At 34.4% G+C, this 14011-nt stretch overlaps 1 protein-coding gene across 2 annotated transcripts in view; it reads right to left on the bottom strand.

Annotated features, from left to right (window-relative positions):
- Positions 1–14011, bottom strand: part of OMA1 (OMA1 zinc metallopeptidase) — a 71359-nt gene that overhangs the window by 33641 nt on the left and 23707 nt on the right. For both annotated transcript variants that reach the window (XM_026006994.2, XM_026006995.2), the window contains one exon: positions 13348–13422. In XM_026006994.2, the coding sequence (XP_025862779.2) occupies positions 13348–13422 (75 nt within the window). The remainder of the gene's footprint in view (positions 1–13347; positions 13423–14011) is intronic.

Here is a 14011-nt window from a genome sequence, read left to right as displayed (position 1 = left end):
ACATTGGTCCTGGAACACTTTTTGAGGCATTATACTAGGACACTGGGAAGAGCACAGATTTTAGAAACAGAGAGACTGGGTTCAAAATACCATTTATTTATTTTGTTTAATTAATAATGACTTACGTGGCACTAAATGCCAGGTATTATTCCAAGCGTATGACAAATGTTAACCCACTGAATCATTATAACAAACCTTTGAGAGTAAGTACTATTATTACACTCATTTCACAGATCAGAGGAAGAAACCAAGGCCCACAGAGGTCAAGTAATTTGTTGAAAGTAACATAACTAGTAAGTGACAGGGTCACAATTTGAACAGAAGTAGAATGGTTGAAGTGTTTGTGACCTTGGGCCAATAACTTAGTCTCCAGGAATCTCAGATTCATTTTTAAAAATGAAATGAAAGCAGTAGATCATTAGGATTAAATGTGGGAACTCTTCTAAAGTAGTCAGTCTAGACCCAGAACACAGTAGATACTATTTCTACTCTTACTTTCCCCCGGTGAGCAACCAATTTTGCAAGATGTTAGGTCTGGTCATAAGTGATGATATCACAAATTTACAATTAAAGAAGGATTTAGTTTAATTCAGCCTATAACATCAGCATGCATGAATATGCATTAAGGGACATATTAATGCAAAAAGAATTTGCTACTATTCAATTAGAAACTCAGTGGGATATGATATTCATAAGAGTAGAATAGTAGAAGAGCTATTCTTATATTTGAATATTTTCCAATGTCAAAACAATACCAGAAAAAATACGTATAAATAAATCCAGACCTAGTATATCCTACCTGTAGCCAAAATTTTCATTAGAAATGTAACAATAAAGGTATCTCTGAATTTTGGTTTCTATTCACCTAGATTCTCCAACAAAACTCCTGCCAGCCATAACCCTAAGAGGTAAAATCTGACATTAGCAGTTCTGAGTCATTTTTCAGAATGCCATTAACAGCTTACACTTGTGTCAGTCCTTGTGACATCCTCTCCTGTATTTCACACAGACATGTGGTGGGTAAAATAGTCACCTGAGATAATACTACAAAGGACTGTGGCAGAAGGGTAGCTGGACTCCTAGAGATAGAAGAATACACTGAGGCTATTTAGAGAGACCAAACACTTTTTAAAACGATTATCTTTGGGGCAGTGCTGCAGAAAACCAAAATTGTTCCTGGTGCATTACAATATCATAGAAAGTTCCATTTCAGAAACATGTATTTTTATCCTAGGAGGGAAAAATCTTACTATCTGAGAGATCTTTGTCAGATTACTTAACTTCTCTGTCCCTCAGTTTCATCTATAAGATGAGGATGATAACAGCACCTATAGTTCACAGGGCTGTTAGGAAAATTACAGAGTTAACACATGCAAACAAAACAGGGCCCCTCACGTACAGGGACGTTAGTTAACAGTATTGCTGTTGTTGTGAATAGCATCATCAGTGTTACCAGCACTGCTGTCATCACCGTCACTACCATCTACCAGGAAACCAGCTCTCCCAGTCTCTCACTTTCATACAATCATTTTCCTAATACCTCTGAAGACATCACTCACTAAAGCTCACTTTATGGTAGAACACATTTCTTGTCTAAACATTTTCCAGTCAATACTTAAAAATTGCTCTTTTCCAAATGAATGTGACATAGCATCAAGATGGTTTCAGCTAAACCATTCTCAATATTAAAAACAAAACAAAAAAACCTGGACTTACCAAAGCTATTTCATATGCCCTAACAAAGAGAAATAAGAAGACTTCAATCATTTTGTAAATTCATTTCATTTTAAAGTTTTTTGCATCTTTTAATTGTCAACATGTCAAACTTTCATGTACATATTTTCCCTATCCTAAAGTTCTATCATAAGATTCAACAGAGTTAAAATCATTGCAACTAAAAAATTAAGTGAATACACAAAGCCTGTCTCATTTGTCTACATGATATAATGAAGTTCAAATAATATGTAACACATGATGTATGCTTTACGAAAATTTACATTATAACACACCTAGTAAATAAGATGTTCTCATTTCCTGTTTTTTATTCTTTAATCACTAAGCAAAGCACCTAAGATATTAACCCAAATTGAATACAAAAATAGTCAGTATGCTATGACAAAGGCTCAGATTACCAACCTGGAAACTCTGAGACCTGCATCTTAGCATGGGTTCTTCCTAACTAGGTGCATGTTATGGGACAAATCACTTCACCTCTTTGGACCCTAATTTCCTTATCTGTAAAAAGAGAAGGTTGATTAGATTATCTCCAGCTTTCCTTCCTGCTCCAAAAGTCTATGATTTTTACCTATTATATACAGAAAGTTTACAATTTTGATTTTATTTCTGCCATGAAAATAGATTTTGTTTATTACCTGTTTCCATCACTAGATGGTGCTCTCTGCACAGTTATGCAGGTTACTTGAAAAATCCATCTGGCACCTCACAACAGGAACACTTACAAATTTGGGGGGCTCGACAACTCTACCATTTGGAAGGCTCTCCAGGCCATTACAGGGTATTGAAGATCCCTGCTCCCAGTGCCTATCCCATGCCAATTAAACACCAGAAATCTCTATTACCCTAAACATTGTGACAATCACAAGAAGTACCCTACTAAAAAGACTGCTCCTGCATTAAAAACACTGAAACAAAATCAGTTTCCTTTTTCATATTTAAGAAACAGATACTAAAAAATAAAAATAATTTAGCTGCTGGTGAAATCAGCCATTTATGTAAATGACTGTGAAGTGTCAAATTATCTTTATAATGACACAGAATACACACACACACAAAATAAAATATGTAATTTGATTGCCAGCTAGTAAGGACATCTACTAGTTATTACTCTGTGAGTCACCAGTTTTTACCAACCTTGTATTAGTCTTTCTGATAACTTATATAATGATAAATTAAATGTTTTATAAATGAAAAATTAAAACTATAAAAATATAAAACTATAAAAACATAAAAACACAAAATAAACTCACACCCAATAACAAAGAGCAACTAGAGAGCACTCTAAAGGCAGCAAGCTGCCTATTTTCAAAGAGGCATCCTTAGTAACTTGATTTTAATGAATTTTCCATATTCTGTTTAGTCCTTGGCCGTAAAATCTCATAAATCTAATGGGATAGCACATGACCAATAGTTCAATCTCACAGAAATAGTTCCTATTAACCAAGTTCACAAGGCTGATATAAGAGCAGAATATCAACTTATTAATGTGTGCCAATAACTATAATTGCCAAAACTACGAAGGGTACAGGGCATCTGTGTCCTCTAGTCATCATGTTCCCTCCCTTTTAGGCATGGTACAAAGGAAGTCAGGCTATAATGAGGAGGTTGACTAATAAAGACAGAATTAGGAATAAGATTATTATGCTCTGTGATGTGAATATTAAATAGCAAGAAGTTAAGAAAGTTTGATGCATCAATGTCCAAAAAGAGGATACAAGACACAAGTAAGAATCAAGTAACCACGAGAGGTAGGTACTATCATTATTCCCATTTTTCAGACTAGAAAAGAGAAGGGTTAAGTGATTTGCTGACAATCATGGGAAAGAGACAAGAGGTCAAACACAGGTCAGTATGACTCTGGAGTTCAAGGTGTCAACCACTATGCTGGGTAAGATATAAAATTCTGAAAATTGCTAACAAGTCTCTAACTTTCAGTTTTATCTCTTGACATTGGTGCTCTTGAACTCTACATTTTAGCACACTGCATTTTTAACTACTAGACTAAGCAATTATTTTTGCCATTAAACATGCTGTCCACCATGCCACAAACATCCCCATAGACATCTTCACCAGCATAATTACTACCTAGCTTTCAGATGTCTGCTAGAAGCATCTCTTTCTCAGTCTAATCTCTAGACCAAGTTCTCATCCCTAGTTACATATCTCTGCTCTACTTTTTCAGGGGATCCTATGTATTTCTATCACAATACTTTAAACTACAAAAATTGCTTATTGAATCTCTCTGCTTTTTACTCAAATTCTGACCTCCATAAAGGTATTATATAATCCCTACATCCTGGAAAATGATACATACACATTAAGTACACACTGAATAAACAGAAATCAACAGAACAGACTGAAGAAGGGCTATGTATGTCAATTTAAAGAGTGTCACCTAGGTCTCAAAGATGTCTTCTAATAGCATATATTAACAAATATGGGGAAAAAAGTGCCAATCAAATAGAATCTGAAAAATCTCATGGCAAATGCTGGCCAGTGTCCTCTTAGGTCTTACCTTGAGGAAGTAAATATCCTAGCTGACTGGACCTAATTATAATTTATGGCAAAGTAGAGGAAAATGTGATTGGAGCCAATGAAAGCTGGCATGAGGCTGGCACAGTTCAGGTAAAATGCTAATGGTGAGATATATTTTATAGACATGACTACTAACACGTGGTAATAGATTCCATGTGAATGATAAAGAAGGTAGTATTAAGGACTCCAGATCTTTTCCAAAAATAATTGAATAGAAGGTGGATATTTATTGGGGAAAGGATGACTAGAAGTAGATGTGAAGGAAAATCAAGGATATTTTGAATATATTAGGTTTAGGATACTTGTGAAATAGAAAGAGGAAGTAACAGGCAGATATATGTTTGTTTTGTTTTTAATTTTTTGACTACAGCTGAAACACAGGCATACATTTAAATATAAATGATTAGAAGATAGATTAGTGCTCTTGGGACTTTAATTATATTAATTCTACAACATAGGTCTTACTACTATTCCTGTCCTATAGATGAGAACTGAGGTATAGAAATTCTAGGATAAAAAAATTCACCCAGGATCACACAGCTAATACTCTAGAGCTGGCAAAGCAGATTCTCAAACTGAGGCAGTCAAGTTCCTGAGCTCGCTCATTATCACTATACATATTGCTTCTTTGGCAGCTGACAGCCCCACATCATGGGGACTCCAGAAAGGTTCCATATTTGGTACTCAAGAGAAAGTGGCTGAGGTGAAAGATTCACAAAGAGAATAAGGAAGAGACTCACCAATAAAAGGATAACCCCACCTCCCTCTCCCTTTCTATCCCCTAAATAACAACAGCCAATTTTATAGGATTCTTCTGCAAAGACACTTGAACAGCCACAGAGAAAGGGCCTACATATATTCCATGTAGAAATTCCCAAAGACAGAGCTAGCTCACTGTCTTTTCATCTTACAGTGGAGTCCCCTATCCCAACCTATGTATGCAGAGCTTCTGAGAAGTTTCTTAGTGTATTTGTGTAAAATATGGACAATCATGAGCTACGAATGTGGGGGTGTATACACTTCCATTCATGAGAATAACTGGCACTGGACTTGTCCTCCCACCACAAATTACCATAAAAATGGACAGATTACATGAAGCAAACATTTTCAGGTACTGGACAAAAGGCAAGACAAGACTATGATTCTTGAAAAAAAGAGAAACACTGTGTACTGAGATCCCCAGATTTGCTCCTGCTCTCTGCCTAGAGGAAATTTCCTGATCTCAATATAAACGGGTGAAACCCAAGCAGAACATCGTAAGTTTGGCTAAGCTAAGGGGTTAGAAGACAAGAGTTTAGGGCTACAGGAGTAGTTGGAATTTGTGGGTTAAGGTTTCAGAAAGAAGCTCGCCTCAGAAATTAGCAGAGTTTCATTGGGGTATCTTAAACTAGATTTCATCAAAATTAAAAATGTTTTCTCCGGAAAAATATAGAAAAGAAAGCACACATAACTTTGTTTAAAAAGATGAACCACAGATAAGGAATAAACAATTTCAAATCACACATACAACTAATGACTGTATCCAGAATACGTAAAGAACACTCCAAAGTCAACAGTAAGAAAACACAATCCTAGTAGAGTATGAAGAAAAAAAAACTGAAAAATACTTAACCATGGAGGAATAGGCACAGATAGCAAATAAACACATAAAAACATTAACTGGGTTATAAAAGATTAAATCTTCCATAACAAGAAATGAATTGTCTAAACCTAATCAGTCAAGAAATTAAATTAATAAACACATTATGTGGAAACATAAAGGTAAACAGCTAAAAAGTTAAGGTGACTTTCACTTCAGGGTATAAGGTAGAGGGGCAGTAAAGGCTGTTATTTCCCATTATGAGTTTACAATATTAATATTAAACAACTTTCTATATAATACTGAAATGTGTAGCTAAAAACACAAATACATACATATTTTTAAAGGGGAGTATGGTTAATAGTGTCAAATGCTACTAAAAGAACAACATAAAGATGGAAAAGCATGCATGGGATATAATAACATGGAAACAAGATGAGCTTGAGAAATGTAATTGTGGTAAAGGGATAACACCAAAAACAAAACTGGAGCACAGTCTTTGAAATCATACACACTTGGGTTTGAATCATGGCTTTACCGTTTTGTACTTGTAAGAAGGTAGCACAGCCTATCTGGGTTTCAGTTCCTTTATCAATAAGATGGAGATAATGATACTAATCAATATTTCACAGAGTTACTAAAGGATTAGATCAGATGATATATATATATAGCATACTAAACATGGTATTAGAATATGGTGTTAAATCACAGATAATGACATTATCATCAAAACAGGTGATATTGCAGAATAAATGGTAGTATCAATATAATATCTGAGGTTCTTACACTGTTCCGTCCTTTTGATAGGAAATGAATACTTATACTCAGACATGGCGTTTTTTATATCCTAAGGGCTCCATAACAAAGATATTACTGGTATCACTATGGATTCATAACTTAACATCTGTAAGCAGTATCATTTTCTCCTTTGAACTAAGTATGATGTCACAACTGGCAAAAGTCACCTTGTCCACAATATTTAAATGTGCTTTAGAAAATGAATCATAGTTTTATCTACCCAGATATATTCTCTTTAAAAATATATAGCTTATATATTTTAAAGTAATCAAAGGAATATCAATATTTACTAACTTTTCTAATTTCATTCTTCTTTCTCAAATAAAACAGAAAATTTAATTTACCGAGTCATCCAAAAACATTAAATTGACATTTGATCACTCAAAGTAGTAATTTCCAAACCTGTCTAGACAGCACAATCACTTGGAAGTTCCTAAACATATTGAGATTCAGTGTTTCATCATCTAGTTACTGATTTAGAATTTCCAAGTGTAGGATCTAGAATATGTATTTTTAAAATCTATGCAGAAAAAACATTTTTTTAAAAAAAAAGGCAATCTACAAAAGAAGAAATGAAATAGTCAATAAAAATGAAGCAATATTCTCAACTTTACTACTAGGCAAGAAAATGCAAATTTTTTAAAGCAACAAGATTCCATTTTTTGTCCAAATTAACAAAAATTAAAGATATTTAAAATGGTGCTGATGTGGGTATTAGAAAAATGGTATTCTGATATGTCACTGTTAAGATTTGCCATAATGTTCTATAATAATTGAGAATATCTTTTAAAAATAAAAATGGCATGTCAGCAATGCCACCCTGCTATAAAAAGCTCAAGGAACATAAGGATATGTGTATAAGGATGCCAATTTGCAATTTAAACAATGACAAAAGACCTGGAAATAATCCAAAAGCACATGAATAGATACATAACTAAATTACTTACTGATATTACAGAATATTAGGTAGCTATTAAAAAGACTAAGTTAGGGACTGCCTCTTCTAGCAGTGACAGAGTAAATAAATTAGAGCAGAACAATGTTACTATCAAACATAATTAGAAAATCTAATAGGTGAAGGGGATTAAGAGGTAAAAACTAACAGTTATACAATAAATAAGTCATGGGGATATAATGTACAGCATAGGGAATATAGCCAATAATATTGTAATAACTTTGGCGATGGATGGTAATCACACTTCTCATGGGTATTATTTTGTAATGTATAAAAATACGGAATCAATATGATGTACACCTGAAATTAAAAGGATGTTCTATACCAATTATACTTCAACAAAAATTTTTTAAATCTGGATAAAGTATAAATAATATTTGTTCAAAGGTTTTGGAAAGTTACCAAGTCAGCCAAGACTAGAAAAGCAAAAATCCCAGAAGGAAAGCTCAGGGAGGAGAGTCTTATCTATGTGTTGCTCTTGCTTTCAAAGAAATCTGTTAAATTCTAAGCAGTAAAGAGCCAGAGGCTGAGAATATAAGCAGAACTCTAAAGAAATTCATGCATAAAGAGGTGACTAAGGAGATTTTTCAGCTGTCTAGCAGGGCTAGAGAGCCAAAACTTCAGGCTTAACAAGGTAGCCAAACTTGAGAAGCTAAGATCTGAAACATAGGAAGGCAAACACACCACCTGATGTCAGTTCACCAAGGTGTCCTATCAATTTTTAAGCTGCACAGGACACTTAAAATGGATGAAAACTGAGTAGACATTTCAAGTCTCATGATGCTGGCAGATGAAAAACTGAAGTGCAAAAACCACTACACAGAAGGAACTTAGCAAATACTCCATGCCTCAGTAGACTTCCCTGAACAGCAATACCTTTATGAATGAAGGTGAAGTAGAGGTAAATTCAAACTTATGAAGTCTCAGCTCAGGCTCTGACTGACTGAAATACTCTGGACTATTCTAGTCCTCCAGACTAAAGGGAGAATCCCCATTACCAGAAGAAATTATCATTCAGAGCCAACAGTACTATTTATATGAAATGTCCAGGATTCAATCAAAAATGAGCAAGCAACTGTTGGGGATTTACCCCAAAGATTCAGATGCAATGAAACGCCGGGACACCTGCACCCCGATGTTTCTAGCAGCAATGTCCACAATAGCCAAACTGTGGAAGGAGCCTCGGTGTCCATTGAAAGATGAATGGATAAAGAAGATGTGGTTTATGTATACAATGGAATATTACTCAGCCATTAGAAACGACGAATACTCACTATTTGCTTCAACGTGGATGGAACTGGAGGGTATTATGCTGAGTGAAGTAAGTCAATCAGAGAAAGACAAACATTATATGTTCTCATTCATTTGGGGAATATAAATAATAGTGAAAGGGAATATAAGGGAAGGGAGAAGAAATGTGTGGGAAATATCAGAAAGGGAGACAGAACATAAAGACTCCTAACTCTGGGAAACGAACTAGGGGTGGTGGAAGGAGAGGAGGGTGGGGGGTGGGGGTGAATGGGTGATGGGCACTGAGGGGGGCACTTGATGGGATGAGCACTGAGTGTTATTCTGTATGTTGGTAAATTGAAACCAATAAAAAATAAATTTATTTAAAAAAAAATGAGCAAGCATATCAAGAACAAGACCAAAGGCAAAAAACAAACAATAGAAACAGACCCAGAGAGAATGCAAATAGTTAATAAACATGAATGTTTAAAAAAAAGCTACAATTAACATATTCAAAAAATATGAATAAAACTATGACAAAATAGAGAATTTCCCCAGAGAATTGTAATTTATAAGAGAATCAAAGAGAAATTCTAGCATGGAATAGTATAATAACTAAAATTTAAAAGTCAGGTTTAATGGCAGAATGGACGCAACTGAAAGTAAGATCAGTGAGCTCACAAGACGTGACAGAAAATATACATGCTGAAATGTGAGTTATCTGTGGGAAAGAACCACAAGACAGATCTGCTAATACTATGAAAGAACTAATAATCAAATTATTTTAACCTTAGATATTGGCATATCTCAACAATCTTTACTATGCTAGAGTGTGACAGTTTAGGAGTGAATACAGTTTGAACTTATTCACGTTTAGAGGGTGTCTGAAATGGAGAACTAGGCAGATCCATCTACTCAGACCCTAACTGTGGCCCTAAAGGAAACTGCTTGAAGACACTGGATCCCAAAAATTACAGCTGTTGAATTTCTGAAGTACGTGCATATTCAAGTGGAGATCAAAGAAGCCCAACTAAAAGAACTGTGGACTGAGCAAAGCATCTTTTTAAAGATTCATTTACTTACTTTTAGAGAGAGAGAAAGAGTGTGTGAGCAAGGAGTAGGAAGGGCAGAAGGAGAGGGAACAAGAATCTCAAGCAAACTCTCTATTGAGTCCGATGCAGAGTCTGATCCCACAACCCTGAGATCATGACCTGAGCCTAAGTTAAGAGTTCTACGCTTAACTGACTGAGCCACCCAGGCACACCACATGACTTTAGAAAAGGGCTACCTTGAAGATTATGACTTAAACTCTGGAAGAACTAAAGTGATTGACAGTAGAAGGAATCACAACATATGAAACTCCTTAAATAAAACTGAATTAGATTTTCAATAAATAAATAAAATACATATATAGAATGCAATATCCTTCAGACATTAAAAATATAGTAAAGGTAACAAACTGAAGGTTGCCAAAAGAGAGGGGCATGAGGGACAGGCAAAGTAGATGAAGGTGCAGGAGATACAGGCTTCTAGTTATGGGATAAATAAGCCACAAGATGAAAGGTACAGCATAGGGAATACAGTCAATGGTACTGCCACAGCATTGCATGGTGACAGACGGTAGCTACACTTACGGTGAGTATAACATATGGAGTTGTCGAATCCCTGTTTTATACACATGGAACTAATGCAATATTGTGTGTCAACTATACTTCAATAAAAAATATATAAAATACAAATATAGATATATATATGCATATTGACAAACGTTATGCCAATAATGTTGAGAATTTAAATAAAACCTAAGTTTCTATAAAAAACAAAACTTATAAAAACTGACACAAAACTGGGGCACCTCAGTGCTCTGTTGGTTAAGCCTCCAACTCTCGATTTCAGCTCAGGTCATGGTCTCAGGGTCATGAGACCAAACTCTGCGATGGACTCAGTGCAGAGTGTGCTTCTTTCCCTCTCACTCCCTCTGCCCCTTCCCTTGCTCATTCTCTCTCTCTCTCTAAAGTAAATAATTTTTTTTTTAAAAGCTAGCACAACACAGAAAAATGTGAATAGTTCTGTATCTGTTAAAGAGATTAGCCATAACTAAAGACCATTACACAAAGAAATGTGTAGGTCCATATGGCTTTACTCATGAAATCTCCAAACATTTAAAAAATAAATGTCACTAATATTATACAAACTGTTCCAGAGAAAAGAAAAACAACCCTTCCCAACTCATTTTATGAGGCCAACATAATCCTGATACCAAAACATGACAGGACATTCATTACAAGAAAAGAAAATTCTAAGCCAGTATCTCTTATGAAAGGAGATACAAACATTCTACTAAGCAAAACATTAGCAAACCAACTTCAGTAATATACTGAAAGGATAATATAATTGATAAAATCGGTTTATTTCAAAAATAGCAAGTTGTCCTAATGTGTAAAATAAAAATAAATGTAGTTTTCCAGATTTACTGGTTAAAGAAGAAAAATTATATACTCAATACAAAAAAAAAATGAATTTGATAAAATTTAACAGCTACTCATAATTTAAAAAAATTCTCTTAGCATATTAGAAATAGAAGGGCAACTCTTCTAAAAAGTCAGATTACAAAAAAAAAAAAAAAAAACCTTATAACAGATATCAGAATGGTGAAATACTGAATGCTCTCTCCCTAAGGTCATGAAGAAATAAAAGTCTCACCATCAACATTGTACTGAAGTTTCTGGCCATTGCAATAAGGTAAAAAAAGAAAGGACATAGATTGGAAAGGAAGAACTAAAGTTGTCATTACTCACAGGTAACACAAACATGTATGTAAAAAATCTAAAAGAATCTACACACTATTAGAATTAAGTGACTTTATTTAGCAAGGTTGCCAGATACAAGTTTATAAAAAATAAATTGCACTTCTATACATAGGAAGTTTATTTTTTAAATTATACTTGACGATAACATCAAAAAACGTCAAACACTTAGCAGTACATTTAACAAAAGATGTGTAAGTCCTACACACACACACACACACACACACACACACACACACCATCTGAAAACAGTGCTGAAACATCTAAGAACATCTATGTAAATGGAGAAATATATCCCTCATGGGCTGGAAGACTCGATATTATTAACAGTACTCAACCATCCCCAAATTCACACAATTCCAATCAATATCTCAAGCATGTTTTTGTAGAAGTGTGTAATTTGATAAGCTGATTCTGACATTTAAATGGAAAGGAAAAGGACTAAGAATAGCCAAGTCAATCTTGCAGAACCACACTGGAGGACAGAAGTTATCAAATATCACATCTTACTACAAAGCTACAGTGACAGTGTGGTATTGGCTCAAAGACAACAGAACACAATAGGGAGGCCAGAAATGGACTTCTCTATAGCTCCCACATTTACAACAAAGAGAGCACTGAAGTATAGTGGGGAAAAGATAACTCTTCAATAAACAGTGCTGAGGCTATTAGATATCTACATGGGAAAAAAACAATTTAGATTTCTTCCTAATATTATTTTTTTTCTAATATTATATTTTAAAAAGATAATAAAATAAGCTTCTTGGAAGTAAAACAGTAACAATTTATTGAAATAGGCAAAGGTTTCTTAACCAGAACATAAAACATACTTTAAAGAGAAAATTCCATAGACTATAGTACATTAAAGTTAGGAAACTCTTGTTATAGCCAATCTGTGGCCCACTATTCGGGAACTTCTTAATCTAAACAGTGAGATAATTCACTTAACTTTCATTATATAACATTCAAATAACTACTTTTGCTTTTGTGAATAAGCAGTATCTTCATTTATGAAATTAAATCCATAGAACTCATAATAAGAACTTCAAATAATAGTGATTTTTAATAGCTAGGACTTTTAATAACTACTGGAAACTCAACAAAGAATCAAGTACAATTTGAATTTAATGTACAAAGTGGCATTGTTTTTTAACCATTTTAAAAAATGCAGTTTTACTTCCAATATTAAATTCTACTAACAATGCTCAGTTATCACAGATGATAAAAATAGCAGGCAGGCATGCAGTTCCCTTATAAAGCAGACATGAACAAAGCCAACTTAAATCATGCTAAAGGCCTAGAGTTGCTTTCTGTGGCTAGCAAAGGTCATTTGCTGCAACAAAAGCAGTCTTAAAGATACAGAGTAATAAGCCTGTCCTTCTACTGTTTATTTAAATGGTAAAAATTCAATTTGTTCATCTAGGATCATAGCGACAATAGGATAAACCTTTCTCAGGGGGTGGGGGGGGGGACGTTATACAGGACTTTACTCGAAAAGTACCCTTAGATCAGTGAAACAAAGGAGAGGAGTAAAATAAAGATAGTCTATCAGTGTACAGTGTGCACAAATTTAAAAAGGTATTAATGACAAATTTCATACAGCCCAACTCTCATTCTTGGCTCATGCCACAGCTCATTAAGATGATGTACATTTATCTTGTACTGTGTGAAGGACATTCTGTTTTCTCAACTACTGAGCATTTTACCTTTGCAGCTAGCTGTAGTCCAATTTTGTCAGCTTCAGCCTCCAATGTTCTACTGTACGGTCTATCAAACATATACTAAGAAGAGATAAGAAAGAGAAGCTCTATTAAGGATATTTATCTTACAACAAAAGGAGTGCCAAAGTGAGATTTTTAAAATTAATTTCATGGAACATTTAGGATAGAGTTTTTACACTCTCCATGATTAACATTCAAAGGGCAGCCTTTATTTCTTCCATCAGAGATTAATATTTTAAAAACATGAAAAGAATATTTAAAAAATTATGCCTACAGACTACAGAAGAGTCTATAGTATCACAGAGAGTATGGTAGTCCCCTTTATCCAGTTTCACTTTCCATGGTTTGAGTCACCCACAGTTAACAGGGGTCTGGAAGCACAAGGTCCTTCTGACACACTGGCAGGTTTAGAGCAGCCTAATGCTATGCCACAATGCCTACATCATTTACCTCACTTCACCATTCATCTTATGTCATCACAAGCAGGTGAGTACAGTAAGATATTTTGAGAGGCCATATTTACATAACTTTTTTTTACAGTGTGTGGTTAATAACTGTTGTATTTTATTATTAGTTATTGTTGTTAATCTCTTACTGTGTTGAACTTTAAAACTTTATCACAGATATGTATTTATAGGGAAAAACATAG

This window comes from Vulpes vulpes, chromosome 12 (genome assembly GCF_048418805.1).
Source record: "Vulpes vulpes isolate BD-2025 chromosome 12, VulVul3, whole genome shotgun sequence".
In the NCBI taxonomy this organism is placed as follows: Eukaryota; Metazoa; Chordata; class Mammalia; order Carnivora; family Canidae; genus Vulpes; species Vulpes vulpes.
Note: the sequence above shows the minus strand (reverse complement) of the source record. Positions and strands in the feature narration are given on the sequence as shown.